The 25,420-nt window shown below is 40.2% G+C and overlaps 3 protein-coding genes across 4 annotated transcripts in view; 1 reads left to right on the top strand and 2 right to left on the bottom strand.

The window, feature by feature from the left end:
* The window catches only part of LOC311056558 (RNA-binding protein Nova-1-like), a 29,825-nt gene extending 25,125 nt beyond the window's left edge, over positions 1–4,700 (bottom strand). The window contains exon 1 of the mRNA XM_084073269.1: positions 3,983–4,700. Coding sequence (XP_083929395.1) covers positions 3,983–4,160 — 178 coding nt within the window. The 5' untranslated portion in view covers positions 4,161–4,700. The remainder of the gene's footprint in view (positions 1–3,982) is intronic.
* A 449-nt stretch (positions 4,701–5,149) lies between these two features.
* On the bottom strand, positions 5,150–11,651 carry kptn (kaptin (actin binding protein)). Its single transcript, XM_084074632.1, has 12 exons — positions 11,342–11,651; positions 11,092–11,174; positions 10,885–10,969; positions 10,608–10,662; positions 10,181–10,259; positions 9,940–10,013; positions 8,781–8,887; positions 8,374–8,478; positions 8,120–8,183; positions 7,722–7,857; positions 7,330–7,503; positions 5,150–6,121 (listed from the first exon to the last, which is right to left on the bottom strand). The coding sequence occupies exons 1-12, from the start codon at positions 11,550–11,552 to the stop codon at positions 5,957–5,959; spliced, it is 1,338 nt and encodes a 445-aa protein (XP_083930758.1). The 5' UTR covers positions 11,553–11,651; the 3' UTR covers positions 5,150–5,956.
* Positions 11,652–20,502: 8,851 nt separating this feature from the next.
* Positions 20,503–22,848, top strand: LOC311056997 (homeobox protein otx5-like; the record flags this gene model as incomplete). 2 transcript variants are annotated; one of them, XM_084073866.1, is made up of 3 exons in its annotated part: positions 20,503–20,599; positions 21,670–21,821; positions 22,216–22,848. In XM_084073866.1, the coding sequence occupies 3 exons, from the start codon at positions 20,503–20,505 to the stop codon at positions 22,846–22,848; spliced, it is 882 nt and encodes a 293-aa protein (XP_083929992.1). The 2 variants fall into 2 exon arrangements, with proteins under 2 accessions (XP_083929992.1, XP_083929991.1); XM_084073865.1 differs by having other exon boundaries at positions 20,503–20,620.
* Between the last annotated feature and the right edge of the window lie 2,572 nt (positions 22,849–25,420).

Below are 25,420 nucleotides of genomic sequence, written 5' to 3'. Positions count from 1 at the left end.
GCCTAAATGACAAATGTGCCTGGAAATCCAGGTGGGCTCATACACACTGGCTGTGAAACAAGCTTGTGTTTGTTGTTATACCTATAAAGTAATTGTCAGAATGTTGGGGCTATCATGTGGAGTGCACAATTTCATGGCTACAGTAGGCTACAATTTAGTGCTGCACAGACAGACACTTAGGCTAATGCTCTCAATCTCTGAGATATATTCAATTCAAAATATATTTAGCATTAAAAATAAAAGCAATAACCTCTAAACCGAAGGTTCACTGTTACTCAAATGTATTCAGGCAGGTCCCAGTGGACATTTTGTGCAAACACAATGATGCAACATTTTGGAGCATTCCAAGTAAACAAAAATGCTCAAATATGATTAGGCTACATTTTACGATGCAATTCTCTTATGTCCTGAACAACTTAAGGATACAAACTTTCCAAATACTTAATCTATCTATAATTTACATGTTGATGAGCATGTCTAATATATTATTTAAATGAGCAGAAATCTAGAATTAGTTTGTATAGTTAAATAATACCTCATTTAATCATGATGATTAATACGTGTATGGCTCTGATGGGCATTGAGAGAGAAGACACATTTTCTACTCAATTCATATTGCAGATTTGATATTTTCCAAATCAGCTGTTGTACTGGCCTGCATTATCCTCATACATTTCAGAAATGCATGGGACCAATAAGATGCTAATACTTCATGCGTATGACAGTATGAATATAATGATTAACTGATTGATTGAATGATTGATTTATTGATTCATAGGTCAGAGCCTCTGCAAATAATATTCCAGAAGCACCTCTGGGGAACATGGCAGCTTCTTGGGAGTTGGAAATTGAAGTGTTAATGTTACTTTTTCAGTCATTGTGCAGTGAAATCCTAGAAATGACTGCAGTACTTCTAGATGCAATGGAAACGGAAAGAGGTTCTGGTTCTGAAAATGCAATATCACGCTATTTCACTATTTACTGTATATAATAGTGATCTGTAAATTTGTGCATAAACCAGTCGTGGGTGAAATCTACATGCATCTCTATGCAAATAAATAATATTTCTCTAGAAACAAGGAAACCATCTCCTCTGCTTTACCGATGTTCAGTAGTTCTAAAGAAGCAAACTTTACAAAAAGTAAAATTAATGATCTTGCTTACATTGCTTCTGCAGCCATGCTATTGCTGTAAACTATAATGCTGCTACGGTCCAGTTACTGACTGTGCTTGGTGAAAAGATAGCCAAAGTAAATTGCTATTCAGGATGGTGAATTAACTGCCAACTCTTCTTGGACATTCAATTAGTATAAAAACTAATCAAATAAGTGTCTCCTATAAGCTGGTCTAGCAGTCTTTTCTTCGTGATACCAAAATAATCAAATTCTGGAGAAGAGACTAGACAAGAACTAATATATCTGCCATCACTCTCATGACTGTTCTCCAAGTTGATACTAATGAGTCATGTCGCAAGCAGTGGTGTAAAGTAACTAAGTACATTTACTCAAGTACTGTACTTAAGTACAATTTTGAGATATGTTTACTTAACTGGCGTATTTCCAGTTTTCAGTACTTTTACTTCTACTCCACTACATATCAGAGGAAAATATTATACTTTTACTCCACTACAATTATTTGAAAACTTTTAGTTACTAGTTATTTTGTAGATTTTTATTATTATTACAAAACATACATTACCCACTTCAGCCCTACATACATTTCGGCCATTTGAAAATAGCAGAACTACAAGCTCACAATGTGTCGTGATGCAACGCATTGTGAGCTTGTAGATCTGCTATTTTCAAAAGATGTTACATTTGAAAACTTGTGAAACAGGGCATAATGCATAATGAGTACTTTCTACATTTGGTAATTTAAGTACTAATTTATACTTTTACCTCGAAGATACTTTTACCTTGTTGATTAGCTACTTGACCACCAGCATTTCTCCTAAACCTAAACAATACTAAATCAGGATCAGTAAACAAGTCCCCAGGACTTTTTTGTGTTATCTTAATGTCTGATGGTATTGTGCTGTTTATGGTTGTGACTAATAAAGTATTCAATCAATCAATCAATCAATTCACTAGATGCCACTGCAAAGGGTCCTTGTATTTTACAGTCTTATAGTTGTGGTTTCCGTTTGATCTGGTTTTATTAGGCAATATGGTATAGCTATAATAGGCTATGGTAAGCTACTGTATTCATTTAGCTACCTACCATTCTATTAACCTAAAATGAATCTTAAAGACAGGATTCTCATTTGTTATTATTAGATAATACTTACAAATGGTGATGTAAATCACACATTTCTTTAAATCTAAGAGACCTATTGACCTACAGAAAGATGTTGCCCTAAAATTAACTTGATATGGGGGAGAATATTCGAGTGCGATAAGGGTGTCTAGTGTCTACGCCACTGGTATGCCTTTCCCCATGCACATACTGTAGGCCTAGTGTAGTCCCATGTCTCCTACCTTTCCACAATGAATTGCAATTTGATTTGTGGACTTTGTGAACATTGCTTTTGTATGTGTCAACTTCCCATTAAACATCTTGTTGGGTATTGTCAAAAACACATTCCATTTCTCTCATAACACTTCAAGGCCTATTTGACATCATCTTTATGGTCATTACAAAGGCACTACATTGGCTCTGATTATATAACAGAGATTCTCTCTATTTCACTTAAGAAACTTTAGATAGATTGATTTGTGCTGTTCCAAATGAAAACAGGGCTAGTAACACGTAGGCCTGTACTGTACATAATATGGCAACATGCTCTGAGTTGATTTTGTAAACAAAGGGTTGCTACAGCAATATGCTCCCCATGGTCCTCTCTGGTAAGACTAACACCCAGAATGTGTGACCTCTCAACTCCCATCACATGCCACTCCCTCATACCTAACCCCAGATGTAGCAGTGGTTCTTCTCAACCTTTTTAGGTCGTGACCCCCCAAAATAATCATATTTGAACTGGGGACCCACACTCGGATAAGCACTTGGAATCGTAGGAGTAGAGGCATTCAATGTAGTTTGACTCGGTTCCACGGATAAAGTGCAGTGAGCTTGTAGATCGTTTATTTTCAAAATATTTGTCTCCTTCTAATATTATTTGACAATTTTAGTATAGTTTGTTGATTACTTTTGATGCAGTAATGATCTTTTTCTTTTCTTTCTTTTTAGGTATTAATAAGGTCTTAAACGTCCTTAAATTGTCACTTCACTGTCATCTGGGGACCCCCCAAAATCATTGAGAACCACTGGGCTAAAGCACAAAGGTGACACGGGTCAAATAGATTCAACCTGATCGGACGCATACAGTACATACAAGTTTGCTACTCTTTCTTGTTTTATTGTCCGGTTTATTATTCAGTTCATGCGCCTATAATAATGCAGATGCTATTACATAACCGACGCAGACTAATTGCAATAATATCATATTTTAAACTGAAAGTGCACAGGTGTTGACGGCTGGTGTGAACAATGAGCTGTGCTTGTCTTTGCATGCGGAGAAATACCTACTGTAGCGAGCAATGAACCAATAGTGGCTGAATCAGTAGATATTTTTTAAATGTCATTTTAAGACAAATTTATTTCTGCCTTGCTTATCGCAATGATTAATCTGACAGATATTCAGTGGGATTTCTTACGTTATTTTTTTTTTATAGTTTTCTGCACATATTGTTTCTTCGTGTACTTCTTGTTCTTATTTTCTATTTCATTTATTTTAAATGTTTTCTTTCTTTGAGTTGCATTCTATGTATGAAAGGTGCCATATAAATAAAGATCATTATCCTCATTATCATTATAGTCTTCTAGATGTGTTAATGACAGTAGCCTACTATACGTATAAATGACATTTTTCTCCTTTTTTTTTTTTTTTTTAAAACAACATATTGGATCATGGATGTGATGTTATGCTGTTGATACGAGGTGGATGAAGATAGAAGTAGGTCCACAGCACTGATCTCTCTCCTACCTCCCGTGTTGGTGCGCTTGGTGCAGCCACCGGCCTCCTCAGCCGGAGTTTCCTCCAGTGGTCGTTTGCGAGAGTCGGGGGAATCAGCCTGATCCATGAGGGTGATCTGCTGGCCGTGAAGGTTAGGATCGGAGAAGATCCCGTTATGTTCCAGCAGTGCTCCACCGGCCATCATCATGATTTCTCCGAGCTAGTAAATAAAATGTGCGCTATTCCACAGCAGCAGCGTCCTCACCACATAATACACACACACACACACACACACACACACTGACACACACACACACACCGCGATCAAGAGGCGAGTTTTCTCGCGAAACGGCAAGTTTTTTTCCCCGTTTTGTCTTCAAATGTTTCTCCAGAAAGCTGCAGAATGTCAGATCAAGCCCGCTGTTCCTGCTCCTCGGAGTGTTGGCAGATCAGCGTCACACACACACACACACACACACACAGCTAAATATAAAGATCCATTGAGTGAAATGCATTCATTATAGCAGGCTGCACTCTCTCTGTGTCACTTCAAAAAGCATGGTCTTTACGGTCATTCTTCACGCACAACCCCACAGTGCCTTTATAATAACGCAGAGCTCTGCTCGGCGTACAGTGCGATGAACTATGAAACAAACACAAAATGTTCATAGTAGTAGAGCAAGGCAATGGAACATGTTTTAGTCATCTTCTTCACGCCATCTCCCACAGAACATGTTCCTCTGCTCGAGTCCTCTCAGGTCGGTATATAGTGATAAGTGCAGCTGTTGTTATTGTTGCCTTTTGTAATGCAAGAGGGAAATGTTCTTTCAAAGCTCGAGGGTGGACCACAGTGCCACTGACCGGCCAAAGAGGAGGCCGACGATCTGAGCATCAGGGCATCTTGTGTGTCAAGTGAATCAGCATCTACATTTGACTGTCAGTTCAATGATGTTCATTTCCCCCCACGTTCCAAAATATGTCAATCTCAACAACTAACAAAAACGAACAGGCAATCTACCAACATGCAAGCTCTAATAATCAAAGTATAGCATTTGACGACATGTCATAAAAAAAAGGAAACCAATGAAAACTCATGACACATCTTTTTTTTAATTATCTACCGAACATTTCTGTAGCCTACTGTACACTCCCAACTGTATTTAAATTCACTATACGGCATAATTACATAAACACATGAACTGTAGGACAAACTTTATTAAAGTTAAGCCATGTATAATCCCCTCTGTTATAATAAATCAATTGTGAATTAATTGCCAATTGATTCAATTGTTGATTTAAACCCTCCTTGCAGCTATCTGCTGATGCCATGAAAAATGTCCCTGGTGACATTTTTCATGGACAATTTTTCTGACTGACTATAAATACACACATGGATGCAGTATACCAGTGGGTCTAAGGACCCCCAGCAGCCATTGGGGGGATTCCAGGGAGTCCCCAGCTAAATGATTGACAGTTAAGAACCAAATGGACTCTTATGAGTCTGTAACTCAGAGTGTGTTAAATCAAATGTGGGGCAGTGGTCTAATACCTATTAAGCTGGGGGTTGAAATTAAAAACGTTTGAGAATCACTGCAGTAGACAACTTCCACAAGTCTATGACCATGCCTGTTACCATTACAAAGTTATATTCTTCGCATTTCTGTCTGCTAACTTAATAAATGACATGGCCGACAGACTAAAAATATAAAATGTAAATATTTACATGTCGTTTTGATTGAACTAGTGTAGCCTACCATGCTTGCGCAACTCCATGTTTTTTCTGGCCTCTTTGTATGCATCTCCAGGCCCATGTCAAACTACAAATTAGATCATTATAACTCCTACTTGCACAGACACAACATGGTTTTGTCATTTATGCGTCATCACATCTAATTTTAACTTCTGAGTGCAATGTAATCATTTACACTGCACTTGAAAGAAATCCAAATGGTTCTTTGAACATTTGTCTCTGCCACAGTTAAACAAAAAGTTCAGAGTTGGGTTTTAATTCAACGGTGGCTGGGGAGTACACTCTTCTGTGTCAGCCAGATATTCCTTCTCTTCACTGTGTTGACGTTTCGCTAACTGTTGCTCACAGTCTGCCATCAGCAAAGACACCCTATTTGCCAGTCGGTCAAAGACCACATCAGCGGTGCTGGTCAAACTATGCTGAAAATTCAAAGGGAGTCAAAGAGTACATTTAATTCTGAGAGTGTACAAATGTAACCAATGTAATCGTTTGTACATTCTCAGAGTTACACATGGATACAATAACAGAGGAATTTACTGTGCACAGTAAAAACATAATATTATGTTCACGTGGTCTTTGAAATTCTTGTAGTGAATGTGAGAAAGATTTGAAGAAGTATGATGAACTGATTCCTTTGGCAGAGATGGTAGACTTGAAAGAACAGTTTCTACATGGACAAAAGCCTGGCTCTGAGAGGAAGATTGTGTCCTTTTTTAGAGCAAATGATACTTAATAATATTAATATTGTTGCCTACTGATCAGTTCACATGGTTTAGCCCAGTTCTCCAGCTGGGGTCGCTGTTGTGCTGTTGAGTTGATGCAGCTTAAAGGCTAAATTAAATGCAAATCCTCTGTTATAAATATTCTTTGGTGTATTGGTACCTTGTTTTAAGATATATAATATACATCAGACAATCAAGAACTGCCTGGCTCCCCTGCAGTGTTTATACTTATATCTGGACTTCTGAATTTAATTTTAAGTATTTATTTGTAATTAATCCTTTAATTAACTAGGATAAAACCACATTGAGATTTTCATCTTTTTCAAGTGGGCCCTGGCCAAAAGGGTGAAATCCATATAGCTTTTCACATATAAAAAATAACTTAATTGTTCAAATAATACAATTGTTCATCAAGATGGAAGCCTAGATAGATACATAAGCTGACACCACTTTTGTCGCCCTGTTTTGCATTGTAGTGTACCTATTCTTGCCTATTTCTTGTACTGTTATGTGTATGTATACTCGTGAGCACATGCACATGACATGCACCAAATGCCTGTTATGCCATGTTAGTTGGCGAATAAAATTAAACTTTTCCGATAGATACATTTCAAGAAGAGTATATTTTTAAATGTATTTGGTATGTAAAGTAGCACGATTTTCTATCACGGCACAGGATTCGTAGCCCCCATGAAAAGACTCATCCTGAGGAAAAGCCATTTTTCTTGGTTGTACACTGTGCTCACAGTGTGCTGCCTATCAGAGGCATCATTTCAGAAAGCACTAGGGTGGCAAGAAAAGTGACCACTTACAAACCAAACCATATCCATGGTCATAATAAAAGACATAAAATTGCCATCCCCTTGGATCCCAAATGACACCCTGCTGCCAATTACTTACTGTACCTGCAAAATGTGCAGTCCCTTTAGTGTCAGGATAGCCAGCTCTCTCAAGCCATCCCCCGTCAAATCTAAGTAGATGATGGACAGCAGGGGGCTCTTGAAACTCCGCCTCCACAGCAGCTGGAACCTTCCATCTCCCCCACACGCCGGCTGCTCCAGCTTATAACAAAGCAGTTCCTTTTTTGGTAGAAAGACAATGTGATGATAACCGCATTAGAGCCTTAATAAATAAAACCAGTCCTTTTTTAGTTGTCTAGATTAGAAAGTTGGGTCGGGTTTTACCTGGAAAATATTAGAGAACATTGGACACATCTACTAACTGTATCAATTCATACACTTCATGAATGAAGCTCGTGGTTTAATTGTATTGCAAAATAGGGCGCCCTCCCACTGACCTGTCCATAGGTACCCAACAGCACCTCCTTGTGTCCATCAAAGTCCAAATCAATGACCAAGGCACAAAGTACTGCATCAAACTGGTCACTCTCTGAGAGGCACACTGGATGGGACATACCATGCTCCTGCACGTCTCTGAGAACACACAAAACATTGCAGTTATTATTCTAATCATCTCATTCAAAACATTAAAAAAAACATGTATTGTTCTTAATGACCTTTTTAATACATGCCATTTTAATGACCTCTTCCATTAAGGAAATTATTCCAAATAAGCCTGCTGGCTCCTTCCTTTTCTTGCACAATAACTTGTTTTCTTTTGATATCTAGTTTATATTACAATGTGCTAATAAACTAAACTAAACTAATCAAATCTATAGAGCTACTTAAAGCTGACCTGTAGACAACCGCCATCTCTATAGTACTGGTTACCAGAAGATTGTAGCCTTCTAGTTCCATACCTGAAAAAGAGGTAACAATCGTCATCCAGTCACGCCCAATTGTCTTTTTTAAACACAATGATGAACAGTGATAATGGAACTCAATAAAGAATTTGAGCTACTGTTTCTTTGGCGCAGAACACATCATACAACAAATAAATCAGGCGTAATGTAAGACCTTAGACTAAAGTGGGACAAACACGTCGCATACTTTTCTCTTCTGGGGTCTGGATGGACTCAGTTTGGCAACTCAGTGGGAAAAGTAGCACTGAAGAGATGGGGCTGTCCAGTTGTACCCGCCAACTCTGTAACACCGCTGACATGAATACACAACATCCTTATGAGAAACATGTTTCTACCAATTATAAGACATAAGAACACTGAAGTCAAAATTGAAACATGAAAGAATGGCAGCCTAATGAATTTAAATTCTTATCTTGTCTCAAAAAGTATCTTTTCACAGTGTCAACAGTGTAGCACCCCACAGGAGAAAGTACAGTAGAGGCTCATTGTCAAAAAATGCTTTGATAGTGAAGCAATGTGATACAGAGCCCTGACAAATAGCCCTGAGCAACCAATGTCCAACAGAGTCATTAAATTGTTGTCTGCTGGCTTTACCTGGTTCAGTTTCGTTGACCACAGCCAGACCAACACAGCCATTTTGACAGCCAAATGCAGAGAGACGCCGGCCTCCAGGAATGCTCAGCATATCCAGCCATAGTACACTAGAACGAAGAGGGAAAAAAATAAAAACTTTTGACAAAGAGCATTCTCAAGCTGGTTCCAAAGAATTGCCTGTTAATATCTCCTGTAACAATATAACCTTAACACACACACACACACACACACACAGGGGCGGAACGCCAGGGGGGGTTGGGGGTGCGTCCGTTCCCCGGCCCAGGACTCCAAGGCAAGGGCCTGCGGCCATAAGATCAGACGGACCTTTATTTTGTTAGGATTTGGGCGCACTTTGCGGACTCCGGCCGCTCCTCCTCTTGGCATCTGGAGCGGCAACAGCGGGCCCATTTAAAGCATTGTCATCATTCATCAGACACCCTCAACTACTCCTATCAACTGTAGGCCTCCCCTCCAAATGTATTTTGGGTAAAGTCGGCATCACAGCAGCAAAAAAGAAAATCCATTCCTGCTACGTCATCATCAATCATTTGTCACCAGTGTGTGAATGCACGTTCCGCTGCACGTTGCAGCATTGTCAATGCTATGAAATCATGGAGATAAAAACCTGAAGACAAAGACAAAATGTAACTGCAATGTCTGATCCAAATTAGGTGCATATTTTGTTGGCTCTCATCCTCCTGACGTTACAGCGGTTCATCCAAACTACTAACATTACCTTCATGTGGGCCAGGGAGCCAGATTAACAGGTAGGCTACAGTACTGTTACTGCCTGCAAGAATGTGATATTAGTAAATTGAAGTTCACTATATGCGCTTAGCCTGCTTATATCATGCCCTTCAAATAGTGGTGAGTAGTAGGAATTTGAAACTTGTACTAGAACTGTTGGGCCACTGTGGCAATTCTTCGAAACATTTACTGCTCATTAGCTGAAATGGGTCTGTGGTGCTGAACTCTTAAATTTCAAATGCTTTGAATTTGTGTGTGTCAGTAGTGCTCATCGGCGCAACGTAACTAGGAAAGGGGTGGGGGGTTGTCGGTCGGTTTGGTCCGGGGGGCCCCGATCATTCGCTCTGTCCCCGGCCAGTCTTAACCACTGCACATGCACATGCACACACACAGAAATGAAAGATCAACTAACTTGCTAGGCAGTTCTTGTAGCTCAGGAAAGAGTATTTCCACTGGCTGCTCTTCAAACTGATGAAGAGAGGCATTCTGTTGGAAGGACAAAAATAAAAAAAGAAGGAAAAAAGAGAGATACTGTAGATAAAGGTCTCACAATTTGAATAATGGATCGATGTGAATGGAGGTTTCCTACAGTTATATACATACGTTATGAAGTTAATTGACCCTGCCATAGATAAGAGTTCACTTCAACTTGCCTCTTTGTAGAGGTGGATCCTCTGATCGTGACCACTCAACAGAAACACTGTCTCACTGCCTTTCTCTCCACATTGAACACTAAAGGATAAAGAAATTGTTAGAAATGTTATTGACATATTTTATCCTTTGTAGGTAAATTGTTTTAGCAAAACATGACCTATATAGCTGAATTCTATGCGTCCTGTCATGAAACTTAATCACTTAAAACTCTACATACTGTATGTACTTATATAGTAAATAGCAAAACTAGCAGATCTAGAAGCCCATAATATGTTGCAGTGTGACACATTGTGAGCTTGTAAATCCGATATTTTTGAACATGTTGAATTTGATTAATGACATGGCCAAATTAGGGTCGCCAAGTTGAAAGTGGGTAATATAAGGGTAATTGTGTTGTTGTTGTTGTCTGTGTGTGGGATGACTTACACAGTGTGGTAGAGCTGGAAGGGGGTAAACTGCAACTCCAGGTTCAGGCAGCTCTCTGTCCAAGACATGAAGCAGTACAATCACATTAATTCAAGAAGGTTCATTAAGTTTGAGTTATACATAGTTGTGCATGGAGTTGCACACCGAAATTAGCCAATCTGCAAGCTCACGTGTGGCACTGTGCTGCATTATGAGCTTGTAGATCTGCTATTTTCGGCATGACAATGGCACGTAAATAGGCACCTGAACATTGTTTATTGTCGTTGGAGTGTCTTACGTGCAATTGACTCCAGATTGAACTCTGAGCCAGGTTCATAATCACAGTAGATATTAAGGAAAGGGGTGGCTTTGTCTCCAGAGTCCTGAGGGATGAGAGGTTCAAATATGCAGTGTTTATAATAATAATAATAGTTATTAGTATTATTGCAGAGGACAGCATCTGTCGAAAATAGTTTTTGACATTTTGATTTTTGCATAAAAATACCTTTATAAATGTGATCCCCACTACTAGACCTCGGTTGGGGGGAGTTTTGTTGAAAGCATCGATTGATACAATCTCTGCATCAACTGAGAAAAAGACAACAGGATGGACAGTTTGTAGTACCAGGGCAATAAACAATATCAATAATAGATATATATACAGAGTACTTCTACTGTACATTGCAGTATTGATACTTTTACTTAAGTAAGAAATGTAAGTACTTTTTCCACCACTGCTAGCAACTCCTTCTCACCTGGTATGTAGGCAAACTGCACCTCCTTGGCCACAGGTCTGATCTTGTGCTGTAGGTCCTGGTATCTGAAACAGACCACCTTTCCTTTGAGAGTGGCAGCCAGCAGCTCCTGGTCTCCAGCCTGACACAGACCGTAGATGTTGCTCTGCGACATGAAGCGGCTGAAACTGTCCTCCACGAAGGGGAACGGTTCCCTCGACTCGCGGAGCATCGCTACAAATAAATACAAGTCACTGTTTCCACGTAGAAGTTATATAAACACCACTCGTCGCAGCCATCGATATAATATTATAACTCTATGGTAGCCATGCGAAGGGAAAGCCATAAGCAAAACATCCGGGTGTAGGAGGAGCTTCCAAGCGTGTCGTCGGCCAATGGGAAACGAAGCGTCGTCGTCTACTTTGTGAACAGAGACAGAGAGGTACGGTATCGCCAATGTATTGCTGCCCTCTACTGGAAAGGCGAAGGTACATTCGCAACTTTATTACATCACAAGAAAATGAAAAAGGACATCCAAGGACCTCAACTCAGAGAGAGTCAGAGTGTACTCATCCATGTGTTCACTCTCAGACCCTGTCAGTCCTGTTAAAGGGTCCATTTAGAACCCCCTTATGGAACCCCCTTAAGAAAGGAACCCTGAATACTAGCTACCTGAATACCACAGAATACACAGGACCACAATGGAAACAAGCCCATATAGGGCTTTTTGTGCTGTGATTGTCAAATCGTACCACTGTACTATTTGCAAACTGCGAATAAAGTATTCAATCAATCAATCCCACTTTTCAGAACCACTGATCTTTAAACCTTTCTAACCTGTCTTTTTGCCCCCCGTCCCCCCTGTCCCGTTGTATTGTGACCACTTTTGTGACCACTGTTCAGCTTTGGTATTTAGCTGCTGGCTTTCATAAGGTGGGCCAATAGTCAGTATGACTTCATGGAACCAAACATCACACAGCCTTTCATTACAGAAGTTTTGCTACAAACCATTTAACAGCTATACAATTTGAATGGTTGATTAGATAATGACCTATATTGTCCCATGTTCATGTTTTTACTGTCTATTTGACCTATTGTGAACAATGTATTAGGTTTGGGTTGTATGCCTACAGCAAATCAAATAAAGTCTTGAACTCAAAAGCAACTACCTTTATACTGCACCTGCAGACACATTTCTTTAATGAGGCCACTAAATGTAACCCAGAGTAATAACTGCAGTCTCTCCAATGACACTTGTGCCCAGCAGCATGTCCTATAATGGGGAATAAAGCAAATACATGCTTTAAACATTACCTTTTCAGTTTTCAAGACCTCTTCAGTATCATACAGTCTAAACATTAATGTCGCTTGACAAAGGGTACATTTTTGGAGTTAGGTTGTCACCTCTGGCTCTGAACTTCACTAGTATTTGTAAAATATGTATTGTGAAAAAATAATGAAAGAACCGTGCAAAACTACATGCTGCCAACACTACAAAGCACTTCAGCATTATGTCTAGACTCTTCAAAGGGCCATTTGCATTTATATATGTGATACTAGAGGTTTTAGTAGCCTAGCCTTGAATATATTGCAATAACACTATACAATACAGTGATAGACTAGAATGAGCTACTGTGAACTCAGGGATGATTACAGTTTTGCAGAGATTAGAGACCTTAGAGATGTTATACCATAAGATATAAAAAATGCATACATTTATATACTGTATGGTTATTCTATTAAGTTATATTTATCACAATGCATTAACCTAGCCTGGCATTGCCAGACTGATCACGTGGGATCACTCACAAGTTCCTTCACGATACCCTTCAAGTTCTATATGTGGTCTTTAGGGTGTTTGATGTCCAGAGGTAGCCTATTATTTTGAAGTGACATGGTCATTTTGAATCCAAATGATAAATAAATGGACAAATCCTGTTTAAGTCATTGTTTTGTGAGTTAACCCTCTAGAACCTTAACAATGAAGGAAAGGTCAGAAAATTCCAAAATTTTGAAAAGGGACACTTTATTGGGTCTTAAAAAATGTTTTTTTTTTTTTTAACATTCCTTTGTATCATTTATTTGTTGTATCATCAAGGGGTATTTCAAGTCGGTTTTAACATTACAAAAATTGTTCTTTTACATTTCTTTTAGACCTGTAGTATCAAATATGATACAAATCGTAAAGGACTATAGTCCTGTAGTATCAAATATGATACAAACACTTTTGACATCATAAAAAACAAACTCAAATGGTACATTTTGAGAGCTCATACGTGCATTCAAGTTATCCAACACTTATTTCTAAATATTAGTAAAGATATACTAGGAAAACTTACCAGAACTGCTTAAAAAATAATTGTTTGTTAGTAGTGCATCAACCTCTCCTGTGTAGTTGATGGCAGCCATTTTGGGTCAGACCACCTGAGGCTCTGTAACTACCTGCAGTGCAAATGGTATGGTCCAGGGGCAAGTGGGGATGTGTCAGATATGATACAACAGGTTCTTGGTCCAAGTATTGATTACACTGATTTATTCAAAAATCAGTGTAATGTGTGTATCATATATGATACGCTTGGTGACATAGGGTTAAATAGTTTACCTTAGGACACAGAGTGTGGCATAGACAGCATTTAAAGAGTATTTGGTTGTAGTTAGACCATGGCGCTCAGATTGTTTTGTTCATAGTCCTTGAGCAGGTAACAATTAACTAAAATAATAGGATTACACTGGACATTTGGACAATGAGATATATTTGATCAAATTATCAAACTTAATTCTAAAAGTTACTATTCTCCGTTGAGTGTGTGTGTGTGTGTGTGTGTGTGTGTGTGTGTGTGTGTGTGTGTGTGTGTGTGTGTGTGTGTGTGTGTGTGTGTGTGTGTCTGTGTGTGTGTGTGTGTGTGTGTGTGTGTGTGTGTGTGTGTGTGTGTGTGTGTGTGTGTGTGTGTGTGTGTGTAGATAGATAGATAGATAGATAGATAGCGACCAGCCCCAAATATTCCATAGATGAGATAAAAAAAAATTACTCTTGGCTCATGAAGTTCATCTTCATTAATTGCCGGTCTCAAGTTTCTTGTGCCAAAAACTGATTCAGTGATGTGACCCATTCTTGAATGCACAGTTGCATCTCTGTCAAAGTCTAAATATGTCGCCTGGCCCTAGAGATTTCCTTTAGGCCAACGGAAAAGTTCATATCCTAAATAGGAGACTACGGTATGTGGTCTCATACCCCCAATGAAAAAGTAATCCACACCAGGAATCACGCTGAAGACCCAGTTTTGGTTCCAGTTGGCACCTTTATTTTTCTGTGTGCACTGCACAGATAGACTAACAACAGGGATAAAATAGATGTGGTCATATACAGTATGCACATGTATTAGGAGCACAAAAATATCATAGTTCTTAAATCCTTACACTTCAAAATACTACTGTTGGTCTATAAAGCTTTAAATGGTTTAGGCCAAAATACATTTCTGATCTTGTATGATATCATGAACCATCCAGACCTCTCGGATCATCTGGGAAAGGCCTGCTTTCTGTACCTACAACCAAAAAGGAACGTGGGGAAGCAGCATTTAGTTTTTATGCACTACATATTTGGAACAAACTCCCAGAAAACTGCAGGTCAGCTGCCACTCTTATTTATTTTAAAACACAACTAAAGACCTTCCTTTTTGCCGCTGCCTTTGATTGACTCATTTTATTTCATCATTTTATAATGTGTTTCCTTTGCTTGATGTTCTGTGTAAAGCACATTGAATTGCCTTGTTGTTGAAATGTACTATACAAATAAAACTGCCTTGCCTTGCCTTACATACATGCACACACCATGCATCTATTTCTATTAGATAATGGTTTATCTGTCAAGTTCAACAAGACTAAAAGAGCCCTGCTAGCAGCTCCTATGTTGTGCAATAAAACACAGAATGTGTTGAAGCTGTGGGACCTGTTGGTCTATATTTTGGCAGTTCAGCAGTAGCTTCGTACCACATCCCCAGTTCTCCTAATACCACCTGCTAATCCTTCTGCAGGATTACTGTCCACTGTAATCACTCATCCTCCACCTGGACACCTCCATGGGCCACCCCTCAGACTGCAACTTCTGACTCATCACACACACACACACACACACACACACACACACACACACACACACACACACACACACATCCACGCATCCATGCATCAATATCACCATTATTTCAAACCTTTGCTTCGATTACGATTAATGAATGGTTATAAGAATACTGAAAATAGCAGATCTACAAGTTGACAACGTGTCGCATCGCAATGCGACGCTTTGTGAGCTCGTAGATCAGCTAATTTCACTATCTTTGCACGCCACCGCTGTACAACAAAGTATAATACATGGTTAAGTGGTTAATCACACTAATCGATTTACTTTATTATACAAAGTCTGATATAGATAAGAAATATATACAGTATATAAAAAGCTGCTTCTCGATTAATCAATTACCCTACATTGGCAAGATGAAGTGGGCTGAAAAGGTTGAGAACCATTGTTATGAACAACAACAAAGAACCATTAAGGAAAGGTCCAGTGCTGATACTGATGATGAAAATGTGTTGGTCTATATTTCAAACCTCCTTGACCGTTCACATCTGTAAGGATGTGGATCGAACCCTTTCATGATAAAGGTGCTGTTAGTCATAAAACTGTTGATAAAACAAAATGTTTATTGGTAAAAGGCCAAAGCTCTATATTCAAATTTGACAGTGCAAAAACATCAACATTTGGTCTGGTCCCGCTCAGTTGTGATTGGATTTCCCTGCCCCCGAAGTTGTGAGGCACCAAATCAGGGCCCAGTATGCAAATATAGGGCGGGTTTATCACCAGAGGCATTTTTTTTATTCGCCCCTTGGAAATGCAGGTTCACACAGAGATTCCAGACTATTATCTACGCAATGATATTAGTCTGGCCATGTAATAGCGTATAGTCTCCCCATCTCTCCAGCTCTTTAATAAACACAAAATGTTTTTTTCAGGTAGGTAAGGTTACACATTTCATCCAATGAGGAAAGAGAACCCAACAAGGATAATTGATCATCTGGTGTGCCAGTTCCAATTTAGTCTTCTCCTTTATTTGTTTCATCACTTTCAATTGTTTATCCTATCCTGTATGAGTTCTCTCTCCTGATTGAATGAAAATTGGTATCCTGACCTGAAAAGTTATATTATGTTTACTTTAAGAGCTGGAGAGATAGGGAGACCCTGTGTGTGTGTGTGTGTGTGTGTGTGTGTGTGTGTGTGTGTGTGTGTGTGTGTGTGTGTGTGTGTGTGTGTGTGTGTGTGTGTGTGTGTGTGCGTGCGTGCGTGCGTGCGTGCGTGCGTGCGTGCGTCGTGTGTGTGTACATGTGTGTGTATGCGTGTGTGTGTGTGTGTGTGTGTGTGTGTGTGTACGTGTGTGTGTGTGTGTGTGTGTGTGTGTGTGTGTGTGTGTGTGTGTGTGTGTGTGTGTGTGTGTGTGTGTGTGTGTGTGTGTGTGTGTGTGTGTGTACACGTGTGTGTGTGTGTGTGTGTGTGTGTGTGTGTGGGGTGAGTGATTGAGACTGACAGCAGCCTCTATATTGTTGGCTGGCCTGCAGATTTAGTCGGCCCGTTTTAGACGCTCTAATCTGGATTAGAGACTGTTGTGTGTCAGTGGGGACTCCAACCTCTGGCCCTTCAGCTGCTTCTCTTCCTCCCGTCCGTCCGGCCGTCCGTCCGTCCGTCCCTCTGTCCATCCGTCCCTCTGTCAGTTCGTCTGACCATCCATCCGGCTGTTTCCTACCTCATACTCCTCTGTCTGTCTTCATTCACCTGATTTATTCATTTGTGTCAACCCATCCATCCCTCTGTTCTTGCCTTTCTTTCACACTCACTCACTCTGTCCTCTATAGCTTCCATGTTAAGTAGGCCAGTAAGGAACCCCAAATTGATGTGTGGACCCCCATTTGACAATATTTTGTGCCAGGGACACCCATAAGAGAAGACTTGTGTCAAAGTCTCTCAAAGACCTCTCCCAAAGACCTCTCAAAAGAACTCTCCCAAAAACCACTGGGGGTCCCCGGCCGGATCCCATTTTGAGAACCACTGATGTAGGCTATTCGTATGTTGACCATGTGGTACGTTCTGTTTTGCGAACGAACTCTCATCTGTCTCACTATGTCCTACGTGTCTGTGTGTGCGTATGGGGGGAGGGGGGACAGGCTGGGGATTATGAACGTTCAGTCCTCTTCCGTGCGTTCCGACATGCTCTTGCAAATCTCTAGGACCGTCTGCAGGTCTTTCTGGTCTTCTCATCTGAAGAAAATGTACCTGTTTATGGAGACACTGCTTTAATAGTAAAGTTGCTGCTAAAATATTAGAGTTGTGAAGAAGAAACAGTTCAGTCGTAGTTTGTCACTTGCAAAGCAACAAAACACTGTAAAATGTGTAAAATCTTAAAAAAAAAAGATATAGATATATCAGACCAGTTCATAGACAGCTACAGAGATAGTTATAGTAGGGCTGAAGTGCATACCCCCTCATTACAAAGACAAATGCACATTTTAGATAGGGGGGGATTAGGCACTGGTCTGCAGAGATGTGGAAAAGGGTTATTATGGTCAGATATACGTTCTGTATAGTGTGTATATCTGTCTGTCTCTTACATGTCATCATGATTTGTGTGCGTGGGGATCTCATTTTAAACAAGCTTAGTGCTTTATGAGTCTTCCAGTTTATTAGACCGTGTATTGTGAATTTGTACTTCCATGTACTGTTGTTCTCATGTCTTACTAAATAAAGTACATCAATCAATCAATCAATCAATCAGATGAGTCATCCTTCACCATATTCTCCACAGATGGGTGGAGATGGTGCATGTATGGCGTACATCAAGACAACGGTGCATGCCTGAATGATTAGTCCACAGTGGCTCCGTTATGTTGGGGGGGACATTTTTCTACCATGGTTTAGGTCCACTTGTCCCCTAGAGAGCAGGGTCAATGTTAATCAATACAAAGTTATTCTGAGTGATCGCCTTTATCCTATGATGAAGCATTTTTATTTTATGGGAATGGTATCTATCTTATTGGATCCCCCATCCACACAGGACACACAGAATAGTTTGATAAGTAATTAAAATGATGTAAATCATATTCTATGGCCTTTGCAGTAGAGTTGCAGAGACTTGTACAGACCAGCCTTCCACCCAGTGCATACTGCACCATTCTCGACCATAATGTTGTTTTGCATCCACAGTGGCATATTTAGTCAGACTCTAATTCAGTGGTTCTCAAACATTTTCATGTCAAGGACATGACCAAATTGATATAGGCCCCATTTGAAAATAATAATAATAATAATAATCCTCCAAAAATTAGCAATATTGCTAATTTTGCTATTTAAAAAAGAAGAAGCTATTAGCTACTTAGCTATTAGTGTATTGAAGGATTGATTCAGGCTCTGTAGCCAACAATATGGGGTACCTGTCAAGACAGAGTCTTTTACTTGAGATACGCACAGGCACAATTCACAGGGTTGGTCAGTGGTTCTACATGAAAATAAACATATAATCAGCATCAATAAAGTATTCAGTATTTAGACTTAAACATAAACAGTAACACAGTTCTAATGTAACATAGGTAAACTGTAGTGTCATACAATTCAACCAAATCTAAATAAACATCCTAAAACATAAATCTCTACTCACTTGTGGTCACGAACTCTTGAAAAACAAACATGACCTGAGCTCACTAACAAATTAGACCACACACCTGTGCTGACATCTGTCAACAATTAAACACACCTGATGCTTGTTGGTGAGTGACTCATGGATGAGCCTTTTGCACAATTAGCTATTATTTTTGAAACAGTGCTTAAGTGGTGAAACTGTTCCTTATTTTACTGGGGACCCCCTGTAACTCCACCAAGGAACCGTGGGGGTCCCAAGACCCCACTTTGAGAGGTTATTTGAATTTGCCCCACTTTGAGAGGTTATTTGAATTTGCTCTCTCACTGTTATTCCGTCTTTAGCATCTTTTCAAAAACCCAGAAGACACATTTTAGGACAGGGAAGTGGAAATGTTAATCACGTAAATATGTGGCTTGCTTAGCCCCCCTTTTGGGGTGCTCCTGTCGGAAAGGCGAAATGCACCCCCTACTTTTGTAGTAGCCATAAAATATGTCCAATGACTGTAGCTCATTATGTCCATTTGACGTGTATGTAGGCTACCTGTAAGTGAATGGCGGTTTGTGTGCATATGTCTGTGTGCTGTGGTGGAACAACAGTAGGCCTATCACAGTATAAAAAATACTCTGTTACAAGTAAAAGGCCTGTGTTCAGAATGTTGCTTGAGTAAAAGTACAAAAGTATTGGCATAAAGATATACTTAAAGTACCAAAAGTAAAAGTACTTAAATGTTTGAAAATAGCAGACCTACAAGCTCATGTTGCAATTTGAGGTGTTAAAGCCTATGATAAGTGGCTGGAGTGGTTCATGTATGTTTTATAATATAATAATTTATATCTGCCAAGTAACTATAGTAACTAATGTTTTCAAATAATTGTAGTGGAGTAAAAGTATAATATCTGCCTCTGAGATGTAGTGGAGTAGAAGTAAAATCACTGAAAATTGGAAATACTCCAGTAAAGTAAAAGATACCTCAACATTGTACTTAAGTACAGTACTTGAGTAAATGTACTTAGTTACTTAAAGTTTACACCACCGTCTGTTTGTGTGTGTGCATGTGCGCGGTGGGAGGGGTTTGGTGGAGCCACTTAGTTCTTCTAATTAGCTGTCTATCAGTAGAAGACCTCAGTGAAGCGAATTTCACCAAGCGGTAAGGACGCAGGGCCCTCCGTACACCGGCGCCCAGAGAAACCCTGCGCTTTCTGTCACGTAAGCAAGTGAATTAGACTTTAAAAGCAAGTAAATCGAAACTCGAATGTAAACGAATTAGTAAACTGGCAAAAGAAAAGTGCTGTTGGTGAGGAGGATCACTAAAGAATAACCAACAACTCCACATCACCTCTTGGCGCGTCCCTTTTTACGCAGCAGGTGGAGAGCTTGGACCCTGACAGGACAGCCCGGGTGTTGTGACAGCGTGACAGTGTGTGACTGTGTGACTGTGTGCGTGTCCGACAACAACAACAACACAGCAGCCAGAGAGAGGACTTAAAAGCCTGCGCAACGATGATGTCCTACATAAAGCAACCCCATTACACCATGAACGGGTTAAATTTGAATGGGCCAGGGATGGATCTGCTCCACACGACCATTGCATACCCATGTGAGTATACATTATATTTCTGTTTATATTTTCTAGTTTTATGCGTTTGATTGCGTGAATTACCAAGAGAAAAAAAGATAAGAAAGAAAAAAAGTATTGCTATCCATAAAATGATACTATAAGCCTCGTGCGTAACTGTGGTAAAAGTGAATTTAAGTTATATATAAGGGTCTTTGTTTTTGTATTACTATAAATGTGTCTGATTATGTGTATGATTGTTCGTATGTGCACTGTCTTGTATGTAGGTCTGAGTCTGCTGTAGTCTTGTCTAAATGTTCCTTTGAAAAATCTCAAAATAAATGTTAAAAACATTTTAAAAAGAAATAAGGGTAGGCTATAACTATGAGATAATTGACAGAATAATATTCTGTAGCTATGATAATTCAGAATATGATGATCGTCATCATTACAAATTATTCACTGATAATAACATGTTACAGTTAATTTGTGAATGCCCTTTCTATTTCTGTTTTAATAATTTGGTTTTAAATACATAATTGGTAAAGTTTTATAAAAGGCTATATTGAAATTCATGAGATTTTGGATAGATAAAAAATCGCGTTTTCTTGCATTCAAATGAAAGGTGCAATGAAGTCAACTTATTTTTTTTAATCTTTCACCTATTAGATCTATTACTAGGTAGCAGTCTTCTAGTGGCTCTCAAAGTGTTATTGAAGCTAAAATAAAATAAAAAGACAAAGACAGAGAAAGAAAAGAGGATTTAACTACTCTTGGCTTTTGTGGGGATTCCTTGGACAAAATGACTACAGCTCCTGGCATAGAAACGGAATGGGCCAACTGGTAAAGTGAATTGTAAAGAACCTGTAGTCACATAATTATTAACACAACTATGTTACATAATTAAATAATATTAGTCAGTGTGGTTATGAACAACATCCCAATAACATAACTGTGAGTTTGGAATCATACAACAGACCTACTGTTGATAGCTGGCACTATATATATATGTATATATATATATATATATATATATGTATATATATATATATATATGTAAATATATATTTATATATTCCAAACGAATGTATTTCTTTCTATCTATTTTGTAGCCACTCCCAGGAAGCAGCGTCGAGAACGCACCACCTTCACCCGTACACAGCTGGACATCCTGGAGGCCCTGTTCTCCAAGACCCGATATCCAGACATCTTCATGAGGGAGGAGGTGGCCCTCAAGATCAACCTGCCTGAGTCACGTGTCCAGGTACTGAAGTAATGCCAACCAACATATCTGATACAATTATTTCTGGGTTGCGTGTATGAGACTACCTTGCTGCTCCCAACACTGTTAAATGAGATTTACACAAACGGAGAACTTATAGATGATGCTATATAATTTAATATGTTGGTCAAAAGTCTGGCCTTGGTTTAATATATATGAAATGGATCTGTTCAACTAGGAGCTTCTTACAATGTATCCCTATGGTAGTACCAGACAAAACACCCCATTCTGTCTGGAGATGTCTAGAGATGCTTCAAAATGTTGCCACATACTGTACCATGTCAAATCATTTTGAGGACAGGATCTATTTTGCCAGGTCATTTAAGTCTGTCATTATACATGCTAAATTACTGCATCTGTTTGGCTCTGTCTTCAGGTATGGTTTAAAAACCGTCGTGCCAAGTGCCGTCAGCAGGCGCAACAAAGCAGCGGCCAGGCTAAGCCCCGCCCTCCCAAAAAGAAGGCTTCACCAGCCCAGGAACAAAGTGCCCCTGACCCGGTTAACCACCCTGCTAGTTCTTATAGCCCCTCCCCTGCACAATCAGGCCCTAGCCTTGCTCCTAATTCTGGCAATGGCAACGCAGCTGTGTCCATCTGGAGCCCAGCCATCTCACCTCTTCCAGATCCCCTGGCTTCTTCTTCAGCCCCCTGCATGCAGAGGCCCTCACCCTATCCCATGAGCTATGGTCAGCCATCACCCTACACCCAGGGCTACGCTGGCACCACCTCATACTTCACTGGCCTGGACTGCAGTGCCTACCTGTCCCCCATGCACCAGCTGTCAGGCACTGGAGCTCTTAGTCCCATCACAGTGCCCTCAATGGGGGGCTCCCTAAGCCAATCCCCAGCCTCACTATCTTCCCAGGGCTATGGCACTGCAGCATCCCTGGGCTTCACCTCAGTCGATTGTCTGGACTACAAGGACCAGCAGGCCTGGAAGCTGGGCTTCACCACTATGGACTGTCTGGACCACAAAGACCAGAACTCCTGGAAATTTCAGGTCCTCTAGAGGGAGGGAGATGGCTGCTGTTTTTGACATGTTGTGTGAAGAGTTCTTTTATCTGAATGTGTAAGATAGGATGAAACGATTTTGCAAGGAGAATTCTCTTTTTTTTTTGTTATTTGTTTTTCTCAGTTTCTCATTTTTAAAATTTTGTTTTTTCTAAAGGCAGACTCTGTAGAATGTGCATTTTATTTATTACGTTTAGATAAGGAGGGGGAAATTATCATTGATGCTGCCTGACAGCAGATCTTTTGTGTTCTCTTCTTCATGCATGTAAAAAGAACAAAGCCTTTAAAAGTATGTGTGAGGGAAACTCCAGTGGATCCAGGCGGCACCTCCACTGGAGGCCCACCAATGGAAAGACAGTTAACCACTTAAACACCCGCATACGTATTCTGGGAAAGCTTTCGCAGAAAATAGCCAATCGACAAGTTCGAGCTTGTCGATCGGCTATTTTCAGCAAAGATATTTTATGTAGAGATAAAACAGAAAATACACAGGCATAGAGCCCTGAGAGACTCCACTCAACCATATGGGGTTTAAGTGGTTAAACTCTCCTTTTTCACTGTATGATTCAACCACAAAGAAAGAGCATCATTTGCATTTATCAGGAGGGCTTAAGGCAAATGTATACTTCCTCGCATGACCTTTCATTCAACAAAGTTGTACCATTGTATCAACCCTTTTTTCAGTTGAAATCTCATCGTATTTGTCTCTTGATGAAATGTGCAACGAAGTATGAACACAAGCATAATCATAGCATAGGAGAGAGGACAAACACATCACAGCAATGAGCTCTAGCACGCCTATAGTCACTCCCTCCTTCTGAGAGAGCCATGGATTAAGTTATTTGAATTGATTTATTGTTATTGTATGCTAAACGTTAATATTTCATTGGTTGCTATTAGATTTTTGGATTGTTTGTGTTATCAACAGTGTTAGCATTTGTGTTATCCCAATCACTTTGATGGAAACAATTAGATCTTTTGCTTAGATGTATGATATTAAAGCTGTCTTGAACATAACATGTTGTCCATTGACAATCATTAGCGTTCTGTATTTTCAAAGTTGAGAATTCTGGTTTGTGCTTACCAGTTTATAATTGACTAAACATACAGAGTTTAGATGTTAATCTCAGTTTTACTCACTTGGTGAGTGGTCTCAACAGCAACAGCAACACAACACTGCTGTAATGTTACCATGTTGAAGTTATATGTTTGTCATATGGCGAGCATGGCTCTCATTGGTCCCTTCTGCTGTTGGTTATTTTAGCTGATCTGATTCTGGGAGTGTCTCAATCCTCTTAGCCTTCCTTCAGCAATGTCCTAAGTGAATTAGTTAGGATTACACTCCGGTCCCCCTGTGTGTGTGTGTGTGTGTGTGTGTGTGTGTGTGTGTGTGTGTGTGTGTGTGTGTGTGTGTGTGTGTGTGTGTGTGTGTGTGTGTGTGTGTGTGTGTGTGTGTGTGTGTGTGTGTGTGTGTGTGTGTGTGTGTGTGTGTGTGTGTGTGTGTGTGTGTGTGTGTGTGTCCATTTCACAGCGCACGTTTTCACAGTTCCTTCTTCAGGTTTCCTACCTGTCTCTCTCTTTGCCTCCCTTTATTATCTCTTCCGTTTTCATTCTTTCTTTCCTTCAGTATCTCACAGTGTCTCTTCCCCTCATGCGCCCTTCCTTCAGCTCTGCCTCTCTATTACCTCACTGTCCTGGTACCTGTCTTCACTGTCTGTTCTAGTGGGGTACCTGCCCTGACTGTGTGTCCTCTAATACCATGCTGTCACTGTCTTCCTCTTCTTCTTACGGGGTCGCCACATCGGGGTCGCCACAGCGGATCATCAGTTTCCATCTGGTTCTGTTTTCTGCGTCTTCCTCGGTGACTCCTGCCACCTGCATGTCGCCTCTCACCGCATCCATAAACCTCCTCTTTGGCCTTCCTCTTCTCCTCTAACCTGGCAGTTCCATCTCCAGCACCCTTCTCCCAATGTACCCCTCATCCCTCCTTTTCACAAACTCTCTCAACCTCACCTATCTTGCTGTGTCTGCACAGTAAAATCCTAAGTGTTAACTCAGACATTGTACAAATGTACTAACTATCAGTTATAGTATTAGTGAGCCAAATGTTTCTAACTACCAACCCACAGTTTCCCTTTACACACACACACACGCACGCACGCACGCACGCACGCACGCACACACGCACGCACGCACGCACGCACACACGCACACACGCACACACACACACACACACACACACACACACACACACACACACACACACACACACACACATACACTGTCACATTATTACATCTCCCCACACGTTGTTGTTATTATTATTATTATAGTCCGTACCCGGGGATGTGCGCACTCAAAGTATTGGCCAGACTTTTAGTTATGTGTGTTCCCTTGAGTCGATGTCACACACACACACACACACACACACACACACACACACACACACACACACACACACACACACACACACACACACACACACACACATACACACACACACACACACACACACACACACACACACACACACACACACACACACACACATACACTGTCACATTATTACA

Source organism: Gymnoscopelus microlampas (genome assembly GCF_963454915.1).
Source record: "Gymnoscopelus microlampas genome assembly, chromosome: 12".
NCBI lineage: Eukaryota > Metazoa > Chordata > Actinopteri > Myctophiformes > Myctophidae > Gymnoscopelus > Gymnoscopelus microlampas.
This window is presented reverse-complemented; position numbering and strand designations above follow the sequence as displayed.

Bases quoted from the DNA above. Each gene is read 5' to 3' on its own strand.
- kptn (XM_084074632.1), bottom strand. From the start codon at position 11,552: ATGCTCCGCGAGTCGAGGGAACCGTTCCCCTTCGTGGAGGACAGTTTC. The intron at 8,888-9,939 runs GTTAGTTGATCT...TCTTCGTTCTAG, and splicing joins CTACAAGAACTGCCTAGCAA to TGTACTATGGCTGGATATGC. The intron at 8,184-8,373 runs GTATGCGACGTG...CCTCTTTTTCAG, and splicing joins CCAGACCCCAGAAGAGAAAA to GTATGGAACTAGAAGGCTAC.